The 17663-nt window shown below is 50.5% G+C and overlaps 1 protein-coding gene and 1 long non-coding RNA gene across 2 annotated transcripts; one reads left to right on the forward strand and one right to left on the reverse strand.

Moving 5' to 3' along the window:
• Positions 1-1014: 1014 nt before the first annotated feature.
• HAUS5 (HAUS augmin like complex subunit 5) lies at positions 1015-11220 on the reverse strand. Its single transcript, XM_004765082.3, has 19 exons — positions 11062-11220; positions 10240-10302; positions 10116-10148; positions 9964-9988; positions 9242-9347; positions 9005-9164; positions 7857-7926; positions 7685-7767; positions 7110-7167; positions 6841-6965; positions 6574-6637; positions 6332-6462; positions 5958-6120; positions 5662-5742; positions 5415-5560; positions 5043-5154; positions 4833-4965; positions 2357-2489; positions 1015-2174 (listed from the first exon to the last, which is right to left on the reverse strand). Exons 1-19 carry the CDS (start codon positions 11157-11159, stop codon positions 2057-2059), a joined length of 1902 nt encoding a protein of 633 aa, XP_004765139.1. The 5' UTR covers positions 11160-11220; the 3' UTR covers positions 1015-2056.
• Positions 11221-11238: 18 nt separating this feature from the next.
• Positions 11239-15686, forward strand: LOC101687646. Its single transcript, XR_200395.3, has 3 exons — positions 11239-11351; positions 11628-11732; positions 14503-15686. It is a non-coding gene; the product is annotated as an uncharacterized LOC101687646 (long non-coding RNA).
• Positions 15687-17663: the final 1977 nt, after the last annotated feature.

Consider the following 17663-nt stretch of genomic DNA (forward strand, 5'->3'; position numbering starts at 1 on the left):
GTGTGCACACCCCCCCCCCCCCTTTATGGTATAAACTGCAAATCCCTCTCCCCTCCCATTTATCAATTTTTACTTTGTTATTTTTTTTTTTTTTGCCATGCAAAAGTTCTTAAAATTAATTAATTACTTGATTGATCAAGCGTGTGTGCAAGCATGGGGAGGGGCAGAGGGAGGAGAAAGAGAATCCTAAACAGACTGTGCTGAACAGGAGCCCAATGCAGGGCTTGATCCTATGACCCTGAGGTCATGACCCAAGTGGAAACCAAGAGTCGGCCACTCAAATGGACCACCCAGGTACCCTGCAAAAGTTTGTTTTTATGTTTTCATTAATAATTACCCTACTGCATCTGGAGTTTGAATCATATTTAGGAAAGTTTGCCCAACTTCTGGTTTATAGAGAACTTCACTTTCATGGAGCTCCCATTCTGTCTGGAGGACAACAAAGGATAAATAAAGTAGAACACAAAGTATGTTAGAAGATGTACTATGGAGGGGTGTCTGGGTGGCTCTGTGGGTTAAAGCCTCTATCTTTGGCTCAGGTCATGATCCCAGGGTCCTGGGATCAAGCCCCACATTGGGGGGGGGTGTCTCTGCTCAGCAGGGAGCCTGCTTCCCCCCACCCCCGCTTGCCTCTCTGCCTATTTGTGATCTCTCTCTGTAAAATAAATAAATAAAATCCTAAAACAAATAAAAAAAAAAAAAGATGTACTATGGAGAAAAATTAAGCAGGGAGGGGGGACAAGGACCCCCATGATCAGTCTTGGTTAGGAGCCAGGATGAAGAGAGGAGAGGAACACTATGGTGGCACTTAGGAAAGGAAATATGCTAAAGACATAAAGATGTAAATCTCCCTCATTTGTAAACTTATTGCAACCCCAGTAAAACTCCCATCTGTGTTCGTATTTGTTCTAGAACCAGGCAGGTTGGGTATAAAGTTCATTTCGTTTGGGAGAAAAAATGAGCAAGAAGAGACAGGGAAGCCTTGAGAAAATAGAGCAAGACAACAACCAGCCATTTCAGATCCTAAAACATAATAAAACCTTTATAATTACAACACGGTGGGGATAGCATATGAGAATCACAGACAACAGACTTGAAGAGAATCCAGATATAGTCTGATTACTCACAGACATTTAGCATACGAGGAGGTGGCATCTCAAATCACCTGAAATCTTATTTTATATAGGTGGGTAAAGTTTTACCTTATAAGTTGAAGAATAATGCACGGTGAAGAATAATTCACGGTGAAATGCACAGACTTAAAAGAGTATAGCTAGATGAGTTCTGACATCTATCCTTACTACCTTCAACGTGTAATCCATTTTCAACTCTAGAAAGTTCCCTTGTCTCCTGACCCTTGGTTGATCCCTGCTACCCACCTCTCCTTCAGAGAATTTTAAGTGCTTTTGGGATATATGTAAAATAAGACAAAACTGGATCCATTTGGATAAATTCCAAATGATTTCAGAGATTTAAATGTAAAAAAGGAAACAATGTAAAAACTAGAAGACAACCTTGAGCTCAGGGCTGTTTCCCCAGCTCTTGCCTTCTTCTGGCCCCCCACAGGCTCTCCTCAGATGCCCTCTAATCACCTTCACAGAGTGTGTGCAGTCTTCTAGCTAAAGTCACACTTCCTACTGCCTGCTTTCTTTTTCTCCAGAACTTTTTTCTTCGAACATGCTATGTGCTCACTTAACTTGTCAAGGGTCTGCTTCCCTGTGCTGAACAACTTCCTGGGCTGGGACTTCCGTGCACTTTGTTCAGTGCCGGATCTTCAGTGTTTACAGCAGGTGCTCAATGACTTTTCATTCAATGACTTTCCGCTGACGAGGGGAGTTTCAGGGGCACCTAGGGTGGGCTCCAGAGTACCCCATTCACTTGGCTTTGATGTGATGAAAAGACAAGTCCAAGGCAGTTGAGAGGAACAGAAACACCTGTGAGGGGGACAGCAAGTGTGGGTAGAGACAGTGGGCTGACACATCCAGGTGATGTTCTCTTCCAAAGGTCTCATGAAGGGGTGAATATGAAGCTCCTGACTTCTGTTTGAGGCCCCTTTTCATCTGCACAGCTGCTGCAGGGCACCTTGGGCCTGGACCCAGCGCAGCCGCCACTGGGGCAGGGACAGGCCCTGGCAGAGCTCCTCGGACAGGGCAGCTTGGCCTGGCTGCTCCCACCTGGGGGAAGGGGATAGTGTCACAGGAAGGCCTGGGCTTCTAGACACTCAGCCTCCCTCCCAACACCCTGGCCTGCTTGTTACCAGCCACACATTGCCCCCCGCACCCCGCCCAAGTTCTGCCCGTTCCACCTGGCTCAGCACCCTGCCCACCCTCACCCCCCCACCACATGCCCCTCTCACCAGTCCTCCACAACCCCCTGTAGCTTGGGGATTCGCTCCAGCGCTTGTTTCAGCACGTTCTCCAGCTGCTTCAGAGCCTGCCCCAGATTGTCTTTCTGTTCCTTTTCCTGGGATGCCCGGATCTGCAGCAGCTCTGCGGGTGAGAAACCCGGGAGGCAGCATTGAGTCCTCGGGTTGTCTGGTGCCTTATGGCCAGTGGGTCACCAAGTCTCCAGTCACCTAGTCAGGACCTCAGCATGTCTCCCAGATCTCTCCCTCCTTCCAGGTCCTCATCTCAGGGGCAAGCCCACCATCCCACAGGATTTATCCTGTGTACCTTCCTCCCTTCTGCACAGACCACCCATCTCCTTGGCCCATCCCTTCCCTTCCTCCACCTTCCCTGCTTGCTCTCCAGCTTCCCTCCTAGGCTCCAGGTCTCAGCCTCCCATTCTGGTCCATTCTTTACATGGCAGCCAGAGTGATCTTTCTAAAGCATAAACCTGATCCTCTTCCTCTTCTGCATGGAACCCTTCAAGGCTCCCTAGTACCCCCAAGAACAGAGTCTGAGCTCCTCAGCCTAGTACTTGAGGGTCTGCACTATCTGCCTCTGCTACTACCAAAACCTTGCCTGTCCCTCTGGGCCCACTCGAGACACCACGTTTCCTCTTGGAAGACTTTCCCAGTGTTCTTCACCCCAAGGCTTCCTCCTTAGACTGCTATAACCGACATTCCAGCAGTGTTTCCCCCTGGAGATGTGACTAGGTCTAGTCCCTCTTCACAGGTCCAAACCAGGTCCATCTCAGAGCAAGTACAGATCAGCAGTGCAGTCTGAACCCTGGGCCTGGCTCCATTCTTGCCTGACCTCAGGCCTGACACTTGCCCTTTCTTCAGCCCCTCCTGCGGTCATGTGTAATAGTGAGGCAGGGGGAAGACTGGGGCATGCTGGAGTGGGACCTATAAGGCTTGTTGACAAGTTGAAGGTCGGGAGGGGGGCGGTTAAGGAGCCGGGAGGAATTACGCATGATTCCTGGGTGGCTGGCCTCAGTAAGGAGAGTGCGGTCATTTGCTGAGGGAGGGAAACAAGGCAGAAGAAAAACAAAACTGCTTTTCAGAACAGAGAGAACTATGTTCTGCCACAGACGTGCTAAAGCCCAAGAAGCCCACGAGGTGGGATGATTCTGTGCCATAACATGGGCTGTTCTCGCACACAGCTCCCTGCTCATCAGAGAGGGGAAGGCCTTTCCGAAGGCCTGGAAATGGTCTTTTCCTGCTTTGCTGATGGCACCCAAGTCGTTTCTTATCAATACACCTCTCCTATTTACCCTTTGATTCTGTGCTCTTTGCTTCTACCACTGGGATCCCTGGGGATGGGCAGCTCTGGCCTCTCTCCCCCTTGAGCTCTCGGGGCCAGCAGCTGGCAAGTACCCAGCAAGTGCCTCCTGAGGGAATCTAGCAAGGAACAACTTCCCTGAATTTGTTTCTTCATCTGTAAATTGGGTCTTAATAATCCCTACCTTTGGGGGCACCTGGGTGGCTCAGCCAGTTAAGCATTTGGCTCTTGATTTTGGTTCAGGACCTGATCTCAGGGTTGTGAGACTGAGCCCCATGTTGGCTTCTGTGCGGAGCCTGGAGCTTGCTTAAGATTCTCTCTCCCCACCTCCCCCTCCCCGCTCCTCTCTCTCAACAACAGACATCCTACCCTCACCATAAGGACTGAAAGAGACTGCACATGCGCAGACAAAATGATCATAATTGTACCAGAGGCACGTAGCGCTTACTGAATGCCATGCATTGTTCAGTGCCCTATTTGGGTAACTGGACTGAGTCTTCCCAGCAACTCTCCAAGGTATTATGATTATGCTTACTCCACTGAGGAGAAAATGGAGGCACTGGTAGATCACACAGCAGGGAAGAGGTAGGCCTGAGAGGAGTTTAACTCCAAAGCCCAACTTTTTTTTTTTTTTTTTTTTTAAGATTTTATTTATTTATTTTACAGAGAGAGATCACAGGCAGAGAGGCAGGCAGAGAGAGAGGGGGAAGCAGGCTCCTCGCCGAGCAAAGAGCCCGATGCGGGGCTCGATCCCAGGACCCCGAGATCATGACCTGAGCTGAAGGCAGAGGCTTAACCCACTGAGCCACCCAGGCGCCCCAAAGCCCAACTTTTAACTACTCTCATTTCCTACTGGATGGTGATACATGAGTACTTGGTAATTTGATGGGTAGGATCACCTGGTTAGGAGTACAGACACATGTCAGACTGCCTGGATTTAAATCCTAGCTCTGCCACCTAGGCAGCCAGCAAGGCTTAGTTCTTGCCTCTGCAAAAGGGGCAAACGGCAGTGCTCACCCCATGGGGCTGCTGTGCAGATGAAACCAGCGAACACACTCAGCACACAGTAGGCCCTGTGTCAGCAATGGATGTTTGGGATTTGTTCTGGAGGCTGATGGTCCCGGGGCTGGGCAGGGATGCTGGTTGTGAAGGCAGGGCAGGGCTTACCCTGGGTGGATGGTCCTGGTGGCAGGCTGGTCTTCACGTGCAGCAGATCCCAGCACCGGAGACTCTGTTGGTCCTGGAGGAACAAAAGGTCCTGGCGAAGAGAGGCAGCCTTTGGGAGGAGCAGTTCCGGAGCCTGGAGGGAGGGGGAAGGACAGTCACTTTGGGCAGGAGGAGGAGTGGGAAGACAGGTCCTAGGGGACAGGTACTCACCTTCCCTGCAGGCAGCCCCAGTGTGTGGCTCAGCACTATGAGGCTGGAGCCCCTCGGGGACGCAGGATGCAGCTGGTGGATGGATGGCAGGACCGTGGGCAGGGGCTGTAATCTGGGGGGGAAAGTCCAGGCTGGGTGGGCTACTTGGAGGGAGGCTAGGATTCCAGAGGTTCTGGGGGCTGAGAGCTGGCTTCAGGAGGCCCAGAAAGTTGGAGATGGGTCTGGGGACTAGGATTCCAGAGTAGGACTGAGACCTGAGGGTGAGGTCTGACAGCTTGGGAACACTGGAGGCCCAGGATTATGTTTTTGGCGTGGAATCAGGGAGTGATAGTCACCCACAGAAGGAGCTTAAGGGGGTGGCTTCAGTCTTACCCTCCAGGGCTGTGCCGAAGCAGGGGACCCAGCAGAAGGTGCGGAAGATGCCGGGCTTCCTCCTCCAGACAGCGAAGCAGCTCCTGACTCTGTGGTGCCACCACCTCAGATGTGGGGACCACTTTTCGCTGAATCAGAGCCAGCACCTGCGGGGAATGAAAGGGATGCGAGGGGCAGCCTGGAGCCCCCTGGCGCCATCTCTAGGAGCCCCAGCCCTACCCAGACCTTGCCCCAACTCCCATCTCACCTCTGCAGGGCTCCGGCACAGGCGTGTCTTGCTGGCTGAGTTGCCCTTGATGAGGAGGCGGACCTGTTCCTGTGTCTCCTCCTGGGCAGCCATGAGACCACCAAGATGGGCAGCTTTTACTTTCCATCTCCCAGCCTCTACCCCTGCCCTCCCCTTTGCACAGGTCCTGCTGCCTCCTAGGAGACTGACTCTGGGCCTCTCCACACCACTGGAAGCCAAGTTTTGGACCTAAGGCTCCCAGACTCTCTCTGGCCCTCCATCAGGCACTGCCACATCCCCCAGGGCCAGCCTCTCACCACCAGCCGGCGCCAGTGCAGGATCCGCTGCTGTTTGGCCTGTAGCTCCTGCAGCAGAAGCTGCCGCCGCCCAGCCACCTCCTCCAGCTCCTGGCTCTGGGCACGCAGGGCCTTGAGCTCTGCCCATAGGCCACAGCCACGGAGCCCCAGCATGAAGGCCTGCCTGGGGCATGGCAGAAAAGAAAGATGACTAAGACTCCCAGTAGAGGAGGCAGATGGATCTGTAAGGATGCACAAAGAGCCACAAACACAGGGAGACAAACCAGGAGAGCAGGGAGGCAGAACTGGGAGCCACAGGAGCAGAAAAAGTCTAGTATTCTGAGACCTCTGGGAAAGAGATGCCCTAGAGGTCTCTGCTGAGAGAGCCCCCTCACCTCTCACTGGATCCTGGGGCATATCTCTCCACCTCCTCCATCAGGCCTTGGAGGCGCTGGGTCAGGGTTTGACGCTCCTTCAGAAGGGGGCCCCGCTGGGCAACCAGTACACCCACAGCCCGCCAGCCCTCCTGGGGCAAGAGTACAAAGTCAGGGTGGGCATGATCCCTGGGGGGAAGGGGATCAAGTGGGCCTTGGGATGGGAAGGGGATGGAGTCCTGGGAAGGATGCCTGGGGGTTACCTGGATGAGATGCTCCATGGATGGCAGGGCCTGGCTGGAGTCTGACTGGTCTGGTGCCTGGGACCTGGGGGTGGGGTAAAACTGCTGAGGGAGGAGTCCCCCCCTTGCCAGGGCTCTTGGGGGTGGCCAATGTCAGCCCACCTGCCAGACTGATCACTGAGTTTCAGGTTCACCGCCATCAGCAGGTGACTGTGCTTGGTCCAGAGTTTGTTCTGGCTTACCCATTCACCCGCCCTGCCCGGCCCTTAGGAGCACGGCACTCCACACCTGTCCATCTCTGTATCTCGGAGCCCATCTGGACTGCACAGGGACCGAATCTCTGTCTCCCGCTCTGCAGCCAAGTGCTCCAAGGAGGCCAGGACATGACCCGGAGGATGGTTTGTCAGCAGTGTCTGGTAGGGGAAAGGGTAAAGTAGGGCTAGATGGGGGCGGGGCTATGCGCTGGGATCTATGGTGATGCAGTAGGGATCAAGAGTTGGGTCCTCGCACCCTGAGGTTTGCTCATGGGACAGAAGGTGAGGCCCCCCCCCCCTTACCTCCACAGAGCTAAGCCACTGCTGGTAGGAAGCTCCAAAGTAGTCATCTCGAGGGGTTCTGTGGGGTTGGGGAAGGGGACAGAGAATATTACAAGACACAACAACTCTCCCTCTACTGATCACCACTATCCTGTAAGGTGGGGGCTATCACTGTCCCCATTTTAAGGATAAGGAAACCAAGTCCATCTATGCCTGCTAGACTTGGATTCACCAACCAGCTGCCCTTAGGGCCTTTCACATGTGCTATTTGTCTAGAATATTGTCTTAACCTTTCATCCTGCCTAAGCCTCCTCACCAGAGAACCTGTCCTCCCTGACTCTTTAAGTGAGGAAGATGTCTTCTCTGGGGACCTGGAGTCTCTCAGGCTTCCCCACCCCCAACAGTCCTAATCACCCACGTTGCTACCATCTGTAATGTATTTGTCTCTTTTTGCTCTCAACCTGAGAGCTTTGTCAGGCCAAGGCCTGGGGCTGACACAGTCCAGAGGCTGAGTGTCTGAGGAAGGAACAGATGAGTAACTCCTCCATGAAAGCCCAGGTTCTTGTCAGAATCTGTGGAGCCTGGATGACACTCACGGGACGCTGCCTCCCTTGGCCTGAGGAATTAAGAGTTTCTGCAAGAACTGGGTCCGGAGGGTGCAGGCTCTTCGGACATCACCCTGGGAAGAAGAGGATGGGACATGAGGGCAACCCAGGGGTCCACCTGACCTGACTCCCCACTCGTTTCCCCATGGCCCAAGACTCTTACCAGGACCACAGGTTCGAGGCCCAGGGCTGCTGATGTCAAGGGTCCAAAAGATATATCTACTTTGGCCTTCCTGGAGAGAAAAGTAGAGTTGGGGTAGTAGTCACTGGGAAAAGGGAGCTAGAATGGATGTGTCTCTTTCTGCTACAAGGCTAGTCACTAAGCCTGGATCTCAGGGTCCACCTCTAAAATCAGGCCACTGACACTTCCTGGCTGTATTAGCTTCCTCACTGGCCTCTGCTCTTGCCCTCTGCAGTTTATTTTCCAACTAGTAGTCAATGATCCTGTTAAAACTTCAGACAAATCAGGTCACCTTGTTACCCAAAGCCCTCGAAAAAATGTAACATTTCCCCATCACATTCAAAATAGTAATAATGGGTATTAGAAACTCTTCTAAGTGCTCTGCATCATTTAAGTCACCTATAAAGTAGGTTTAAATTAATCCCCAATCCATAGAGTTTACGAACTGAGGCACAAAAAAGCTAAGTAGTTTGCCCAAGGTCACAGAGCTGTAAGTGGACAGGCTAAGGCATGAACCCAGCCTCTGAGTAAAATTCCGATGCCCCCGTGGCACTCTGTCCACCTCTCTGACCTCACCTTCTCGTGCCCTCCATTTTGCCTGTGTAACTGAAGATGAACTGGCTTCCTGGCTGTTTTTCCCATATGCCAAACTCAGCACCTCTGCCCTTCCTGTCCCTCTCCCTGGAGATTCCTTCCACAGCTCAGTGCTACCTCCTCAGAGACGGCTTCTCTGGCCATCCTCCCTGGAGTATATCTCCCTCACCTTTACTATCACACCACCTTTTTAATCACAGCACTTCTCTCTCCTTGCAGTTATAGAGTTTGCTTCCTAGTTTATCTTTGGCTCCTCTGCATCAGAGTAGAAGCCCCAGGAGGCAGGTACTTGTCCCTTATTTAATGTTCTTTCCCTAGAACATTCTTTAGATATATGGTTGGGACCATTCTAAGCACTGGAAATATAAGTGGCTGAGATGAGAAAACTTTCTGACCTCACAGGCTTTAAATCCTAAGGAGTGGAGCTCAGAATTCTGGAACCCAAGAAGGGGTCAGGGTAGAGCAATGAGGTCTCTATGGAAAATGTCTGCCTGCCCCGCCTGGTGAAGGCTGGTCCCTGAGCACCTGAGGCCCACCTCTCTATGTCCTGTAGACGCCTCAGCTGATTCTGCAGCCGCTGCATGGGATCCTGCAGTCCACGCTGCTGCCTTCTCATGGCCCCAGCTTGGGCCTGGAGGAGGAGAGCGCGACGCTGGGTGTCTTGAATGTTCTGCAGGGCTTGCTCCAGGGCCATGTCTGTAAGAGAAATGCATGGCTATCAGCAGTTCCCCCACCACCACTCTGTTGCTCATCTTCCCAGCCCCATAGGTCACCCTGAGCTTCGGTCTCTTGCTCCATCAGCTCCAGGCTCTGGTCTAATTCCTGGATCTCTGCCCGCAGGTGAGCAACAGTGGCTTCCAGCTCCAGCTTCCGATGGGCCTGGTGGGATCAGGTACAGAGTCAGATGCATGGCCTGGCTGGGGCTTGGCCTGGACTAACTGCTATTTGGGGAGCACTGGTCTCCTTGCCTGCACAGGGAAGTAGCAGAGGGTTTATTGTGAGGAATTTCTGTGTCTTATTCTCTGGGCCTAAAAGAACACTAGGGTACTATCTGGCCTCCTCCTTTCTCCTGGGATTGTCTCCCTTATCGTCCTAACCCGTGTCCTGTCTCTGCACTGATGACACTACATCTCTGCCCCAGTTCTTACCTCCCCACTGAGCACCACATCTAGGGGCCCCAAGGTCTTCTGGAAACCTCTCCCTAGATGGCACTGGGGCGCCTTGCACACAATAGGTCCTACACTGGCCTCAGTATATCTCCGAAACCAGTCCTTTCTCCCATCTCCTCTCATCAGCTTGGATGCCTCATATCCATGTCCCCTCAACATCCAGCTCATGCCTGCCTCCCTTGGACTGTTAAGTCCTGTGAGTGTGGGGATCAGACCTGTCTTGTGACTCAGTAGTCCCCAGCATCCCATAGCACAAGGCTGGGCCTAGAGCAGAAATCTACATGTCCTCTTTTTGGATAAAAGATCTTATAACACATGCTTCTCACCTCTGGACTGTCCTGGTGGCCATACCTGAGGAAATGAGGCCAGAGTTAGGGGATGACAGGGACTTCCAGGGGAGACAAGTGGTGTGAGGCTGTGGGTGAAAACACAGCTGGATGGGACTAGGGTTAACAGGAGGGAATATAGAACCATTTACCAGAGTAGGTTTCCCCGGATCTTCTTGACACTCCTACAGTGGAGAGGCAGAAGGAAGAGGTGTTACTGTGGGGCTTGCCTGTGTCCCTTCCCTGTCACAGCCTCCCTCATGTGGCCAGGCTCACCTCTGGCTGTGCACATGCCGCAAGACATAGGCCCAGATGTCGGCCCCTTGGCCCAGACACAGTCTGCGGGAAGAGTGTGTAAAGGTACACCTCCGGCATCACACAGGGTGGCTCACCCTTATTCCCAGGCTGGTCACGGTGGGTAAGGTTTTTACTAGGGAATTCTCACTTCTAGGGGGAAAGAGAGCCCATACTTTCTGGGGTGAGATAGTCCTTTCTGGGGAGTTCTTGGTCACTGAGTTGTGGGGTTCTCTCTGTGTGGGGGATATTCTCATTCCATGGTGGGGTGATTCCTTTCTCCTGGGAGAAGAGGGTTATCTCTAGTCACTCCCAGAGTAGAGGGGTGGGGAATATACTGTCAGGAAGTGCTCTCATTACCAGATGTGGGTCATAACGCCTATAAATTCAATCTCCTGTGGGGTGGTCTTTGGTAACTCCAGTCTCTTCACTGGTTGGGGTGGGTGGGGGTGGTAGGCTGTTGCAGGGACGGTCTCACTCCAAAGATCTTACTTCCACACGGGAAGGGGTCTCCACTGAATTTCGGAGGATCCTCACTGGTGCCTCGCTCTCACTCTGGGTGGTCTCACGGGGTGGGGGGTGGGAGTGTCGGGATCACCGCCAGGGGATCTTCATTCAACCCAGGATCCTCTTCTTGAATATACTACTGGGTGTGCGTGTGTCGGGGCGGGGGAGGGGGCGCCCTTAAGGGTTATTCTCACTGAGGCAGAGGAAGGCGGGTCTTCAGGGAGGGGTGGGGTTCTCTCTCATCCCTGGAGACCACCTCGAGGGTTTGGGAGTGCTCACTCTCAGAGCGTCCCTCACCTGCGCAGCGTCGACTCCGGGGCTCGGGCTGCGACGGGCGCTCCCATCTCTTCCGTCGCCCAGCAGCCCAGTTCCCGCGCTTCTTGCATTAACTCCATGACAGCTCCGCTCCCCGGCTTCCCGCACCCTCTTCAAGTGTGGCGCCCGCCTCTGACGTCACGAGCGCGCCGGCAGTGACGCCATCGGTGTCCAGGCGGACTAGGGTCTCGGTGCCCCGCCGCGCCACGGAGCAGTGCTCACGTTTCTTGCTCCTCCAGCTTAGGTATCTTCGAGTGAGGGGAAACGGTGAGGTTCGTTCGCTTTCCTCGTCCTCCCGCTCACCATCAAGTGCCCCTTAAGAGGCAAAAGGTTCCAAATGCCTCCCTTGATTCTCTTGACAAAATGAGACTTTCATTCTGGGAGGTCAGGTGCGGAGATGTCAAACTTACTGCTCCTTGATTTCAGAAACAGGTTGTTTCAGGTCTGAGTGAGGAGGGATAGGGGGCCGATAGCACGGGGGTAGGGATGGAAAGGGATAGGAGGCCGATAGCACGACCCTGATATCTCCCCGGCATGCATTCTTCCAGGTGTTCCTCGTCTTTACCATTCCACTGCGGTGGATGAGAGAGCCCCAGTCTCCATGCTACGGAGCTCAGGTTCAGTGGGGGACTTAGACGGATCACCATCACCAGGTAGGGATGGTGGAAAATAAACAACAGGAGTGGGTCAATTTGGGACACAGGGAATGGTCAGAGGTCTGTGGGCTGCCCCAGAAAGCACTGGATACTGGTAGTGGAGTTCTGGAGAGCCCACTCAGCCTCATTCAGGGCCCTGAGAAATGGCATCATTCAGGGACCTTTCACTGAACATGCTTAGGTCACTACTCTGTCCTCGGTGTCTGGTACAAAGCCTGACTCTCTAAGTAGTTATTCAGTAAATGAGGGGAGAGGTGGTGGGGTGAGAATAAAACTGGGGACAGGATGAGGTATGGGGGTGGAGGGCAATGGTGGACCATATAGGGCTGTGGAGCAGAGGGGAGACAACTGAGTGAGTGGGTCCGGATCTTGATTGGGTGTAGAGGGTGGGGCATCCAGGGTGAGGTCCAGGGCTCTGGGCTCCGGAGCAGACCTTGAAATGCAGATGTCAGAGAAGGCACAACTCTGGGGGAAATGTTGATAACAATGTGGGACCCTGTGGGTGTGAGGAGTCAGAGAGACATCCAAGGGTTGGCTGAGCCTTTGGCCCAGGGAGAAAGGGACCATGGGATTACCATTAAGATAGTAAATTTTGGCGAGAAGCTGAGTCCAGCTTCAAGTGTTTCATAAGGGCTGAAAAGCATAAGAAGGTGCCATGGGCTGCTGTAATCCAGGTGGCTTTCCTGGAAGAAAGAACAGCTGCTATTCCACAGTGCCTAATTCTCAAAAGGTGCCATTTTGCTCAAACATTGTCACCCTTCTGCCGTTTGTGGGGTGTTTTGCTGTTAAAAACTAAAATCAGTTAGCCAGCATGTCTGCCATTGGTCTATGAGCCTTTTGAGACTCATAGCACTGGCTGTTACGAGAATGATGAGATAAATCACAGACTGGCAGAAATACTTGCAAAACACATAACTGATGGTGGACTTATATCTAAAATATACAACGAACTCTTAAAACCCAACCATAAGAAAACAATCTGCTTAAACATGGACAAAAGTTATGAACAGATTTCTCACTGAAGAAGATGTACAGATGGCAAATAAGCATGAAAAGTTGCTAACCATAATGTCATTAGGGAATTGCAAGTTAAAACAACAATGGAATACTTCTACACACCTATTAGAATGTCTAAAATCCAAAAAAAAAAAAAAAATGACACCAAATGCTGTTGAGGATGTGGAACAACAGGAACTGTCCTTCATTGCTGGTGGGAGTACAAAATGATACAGCCATTTTGGAAGACAATCTGAAAAGGCAGTAAACTCTCTGACCACAAATATATGGCATTCTAGGAGAAGCCAAACTATAGAGACCAGTAAAAAGATCAGTGGTTGCCAAGAGATCATGAGATGGGGGTAGGGATGGAAAGGTGAAACTATTTTGTGTGGTATTGTAATGGTGGATACATGACATGATGAATTTATAAAAAGCCATAGAACTGTACAGTACAGAGTGAGCCTTAGTGTAAAATATGGACTCTAGTTAGTAATAACATTCCACTATTGGTCATCAATTGTAACAAAGGTACCATACTCCTGCAAGATGGTAATAATAGGGGAAAATGGGTGTGGAGGTACAGGAAGTATATGAGAATTTCCTTGACTTTTTGTGTACCTTTCTGTAAACATAAAGCTGCTCATGAAAAATAAAATCTATTAAAAAAATAATTGGTTGAGGGCCCTGGGTGGCTCAGTGGGTTAAAGCCTCTGCCTTCGGCTCAGGTCATGATCCCAGGGTCCTAGGATGGAGCCCTGCATCAGGCTCTCTGCTCAGCAGGGAGGCTGCTTCCCCCACTCTCTCTGACCGCCTCTCTGCCTACTTGTGATCTCTGTCTGTCAAATAAATAAATAAAATCTTTTAAAAAATTGGTTGAAAGTTGGAATATTTTTTAATGAACTATCTACAACCATAATGTAATGACAACTGATCAGATGCACCTTGACTGAAACTGTAACATAAAAAGATTCTCAAAGATTTGGAAGAAAAGCTAAAGCCAAATAAGAGGTAGCTGCTACCAGTTTCCCCTCTAACTCTAAAATTTTTAAAAAGCCACCCAGAGGTTATGAGACACATGCATTCAAGGTGCCTCTGCTTGAGAGCAGAGCTGCTCATGTTTCCATCTCCCCAGCGGCCACTGACGGATCTTCTCTCCACTCTCCTCCAGTCTCTGTGCATGGCTTTGTCATGTATCGGCTTGACTAGGCTGAATGAACTATATCTTAGAATTACCTTCTCCTTATGCGTTCGGTTAGGACGGACCAATAGAGATTCTTGGGCAAGATGTGGAGGGCAGAAGTGAAGCAGCTGCCATTTTATAGATCACACAGGTTGTCGCTGGCTGGCTGCTGGCTCGTCAGGTTTGCATAGGGCAGCAGCCAGGCCCGCAACTGTTTCACCTTTTTCTGGATCTTCTCAACTTCTCCAGCTCTGGGCCAGGTGTGTGTCTGGCTCCATGATGAAGGATGCCAGTTTCTCCCATGGATGCTCATACCACCAAAGGCAGAGGCCAGCTTATACCAGCTTGTCCTAGCTTCTCCCCACTTTACATCTGTTTTCTCTTCCTAATTGCCTACCCTCCGTACTTCGAGTGTCGGCATCTGACACTAAGACCACAATGTTAGGAACTGCTTCATAACTCCTGACTGCATAAGGTTAAATCCAAGCTCATCCATCCATCCATCTATCCATCTATCTATCTGCCTGTCTATCTATCTATCTATCTATCTATCTATCTATCTAACTATCTATCTTCGATCTCCCCTAGTGGTTCAGCCTCTCAGATGGAGCCCTGATACACTCCGTAAGCAGAGACTCCTGGTGTCTGTGGAGTTATTGTTACCTCAAGCTGCTGTTCATGGAGGAAGTTGCAGTGGGTTTCCTGTTCCTCTCCCGCATAAGAAGAGGATGTTTTCTTCTCCATTCCCCAAAAGGCTGACGCAAAAATGTGAGATTGGCATCTTATTCACAGAAAGAACAAGTAGAAGTCATATTTGTACCCCTACCATGTTCAGTCTGTTCAATCTACAAATGACAAAATGATTATCATCCCCAAACTGAGACCGTTAACCTGTATTCTGCTCCTGACCCCTGTTTGACAAGCTTCAAGCTCTCACATTATGCCTGTAATTTGCTGCTTAAAGGTGTTCAAGGATCAGCATCCAGGGGCTTGCTAGAAATGCAGAATCCCTTGCCCCTCCACTCCTGGACTTACTGAATCAAAACATGCATTTTGACCAAATCTGTCAGTGATTCGTATGCATATTGAAGTTTAAGAAGGTGCCATCTACATGACTTTGGGGGGATAAAACCTTTATTAGCATTAATACCCAGAGATGGATTCTTATCACTGGCTTCTTGGATATACAGTTTTAAAATTTATGATGACTATCTGGCACATTTTAGACCATCCTGCTCTAATTTCCTCATAACATTTGGCCTTTTTATGACCATGTTAACTGAAACATGAACTGGGCCAGCTGAGAGACCCAGCAGGTGAGTCTTAGAAAGTGAAGAGCTGGAAAGATGTGGCAGAGGTCACTAAGGATGCTTCAACACCCAAAGTAACAACTCTGTACCAAGTATGTCCACATATACTAAGAGTAGGAAGTACACACAGGATTGATTTACAGCATCATGAGTTTGGTGGTTTCAGGAATGGAGAGCAGGAAGAAGGAACAGAAGGGGGAAGGGTTTAATTTGCTTCTACAACATTTTATTTCTAAAAAGAAGAGATCTGGTGCAAGTATAGTTAACTGTTTTCATCTGGGAAATGTAGGTGGCACATGGGGGTCTCTTAGACTTATTTCTGCACAATCTGTAGATTTGAAACCTTTATCTAAATTAAGAAATTAGGGGCACCTGGGTGGCTCAGTGGGTTAAGCCGCTGCCTTCGGCTCAGGTCATGATCCCAGGGTCCTGGGATTGAGCACTGCATCGGGCTCTCTGCTCAGCAGGGAGCTTGCTTCCCTTCCTCTCTTTCTGTCTGCTCTCTGTCTACTTGTAATCTCTGTCTGTCAAATAAATAAATAAAATCTTTAAAAAAGAAATTAAGAAATTAAACATTTAAAACAGTGTGGGGAGGTACATTCTAGGTGTCTTGTGGGTGGATGATAGGAGGAGACAGGCCACAGCAGGGAACCAGGACAGGTGATGACAGAGTTGAGGCTTGGCAGGGGGCGGTGGGAGAGATGATCGAGTAGAGTGGAGGATGCTTATCCCTCAATTAAGCCCTTTCCAGAGAGGAAAGCAGTGTTCTCATTGGGACATGACATGTCAAGGTTCCCTCTCTCCCACCTCTGGGATTTTCTTCCTCCTCTGTCCCCTACCTCCATCACCCTTCTTCATTATCTTAAATGGCTACCTCCTCCTCCTTCTTTACATTTTACCTCAGATGTGCCCTTCTATGCAAGCCTTCTCTGACCACCCCCCCACCCCCCACCCCCGCCTCCAGGTTGGTTGGATTAACTTCTCTGGACTCTCAAAGGTAAGCCGCTCTCTGATGAAAAATGCCCTACGCCTGGGTGGCTCAGTGCGTTAAGCCTCTGCCTTCGACTCACATCATGGTCTTAGGTTCCTGGGATCAAGCCCCACATTGGGCCCTCTGCTCCACGGGGAGCCTGCTCCCGCCTCCTTGTGACCTCGCTCTCTTTCTCTGTCAAATAAATAAATAAAATATTTTAAAAATGCCCTAAACCCAAAGTAGTGTTTTTCTTCCCAAACAAAAAAATATCTTGGCACATGTGATTTAGAAAGTGTTCTGGTTGGGGGCGCCTGGGTGGCTCAGTGGGCTGGGCCTCTGCCTTCGGCTCAGGTCATGATCTCGGCGTCCTGGGATCGGCCCCCACATTGGGCTCTCTGCTTAGCAGGGAGCCTGCTTCCCCCCTCTCTCTGCCTGCCTCTCTGCCTACTTGTGATCTCAAATAAATAAACAAAATAAATAAATAAATAAATAAAATCTTAAAAAAAAAAAGAAAGAAAGTGTCTGGTTTATCCTGATTCAGGTGACGTATGATCCAGAAGCTCAAACACTGGAAGGCAATTATTTTGAGCAAAGACTCTGCAGTCTGACTCAATGGGTTTGAATCCTCATTCCGTCACTCAGGCTAAATGATCTAGAGCAAGTTTCTCATTCTCTGCAGCCTCAGTTTCCTCATTTATGAATTAGGCACAATAATAATAATACCTGTTTTCAGTATTGTTGTGGGGTCTAAATGAGACGATATGGATAAACTCCTTAAAGAGTGCCTGCACACAAGTTGACACTCAGTGACTGTCATGATGGTGATGATGGTGGTATCACTGGGGACCCAGTGTCTGGCTCCCCTTCCTAGCACTTGGTTCTATTTTGGCTTCTCTTTCATCCTAGCAGTTCCAGGCTCTTTTGCCTGGTGGCAAAACGACTTACCCTCCACCATTTGAAGGGGAGAAAGATGTGGATTTAGAGGGTAACGTAGAAGAGAGGGGGCTTTCTTTCTTTATCAAAAGCTCCAGAAACCATTTATCCAAGTCTCATTTTCTCAGATGGGGTCACATGCCCACTCTGAGCCAGCCTGTAGCCAGAACATGGCTCCCAAATCTTAGAATGACCACTATACCGTACCTCCCCAGACTAGTTTCTCTCCCACTTCCCCAGATCACAAGGGCAACTCTGTGATTCCACGTCCTGAGGCCAAAATTCCCTCTCTCTCTTACACCTACATCATGTATCAGCAATTCCTGTTTACCTGTCAAATTCATCAAGGCATTTCCTTTCTTCCCCACTCTGCCCTAATATACCATCACCTCCCATTAGGAAAATCACAGCAGTCTCCCTACTGTCATCTCTTCACCAGATGTCGACTCTCCTCCAGGGTCCTAAAGAGCCCGTTAACACCTGAGCCGGCACATGTCACTTACCTGTTCAATGTCTGTTCATGGCACTTGAAG

The sequence above is a fragment of the Mustela putorius genome, unplaced genomic scaffold (assembly GCF_011764305.1).
Source record: "Mustela putorius furo isolate JIRA1106 unplaced genomic scaffold, ASM1176430v1.1 tig00000174_pilon_pilon_pilon, whole genome shotgun sequence".
NCBI lineage: Eukaryota > Metazoa > Chordata > Mammalia > Carnivora > Mustelidae > Mustela > Mustela putorius.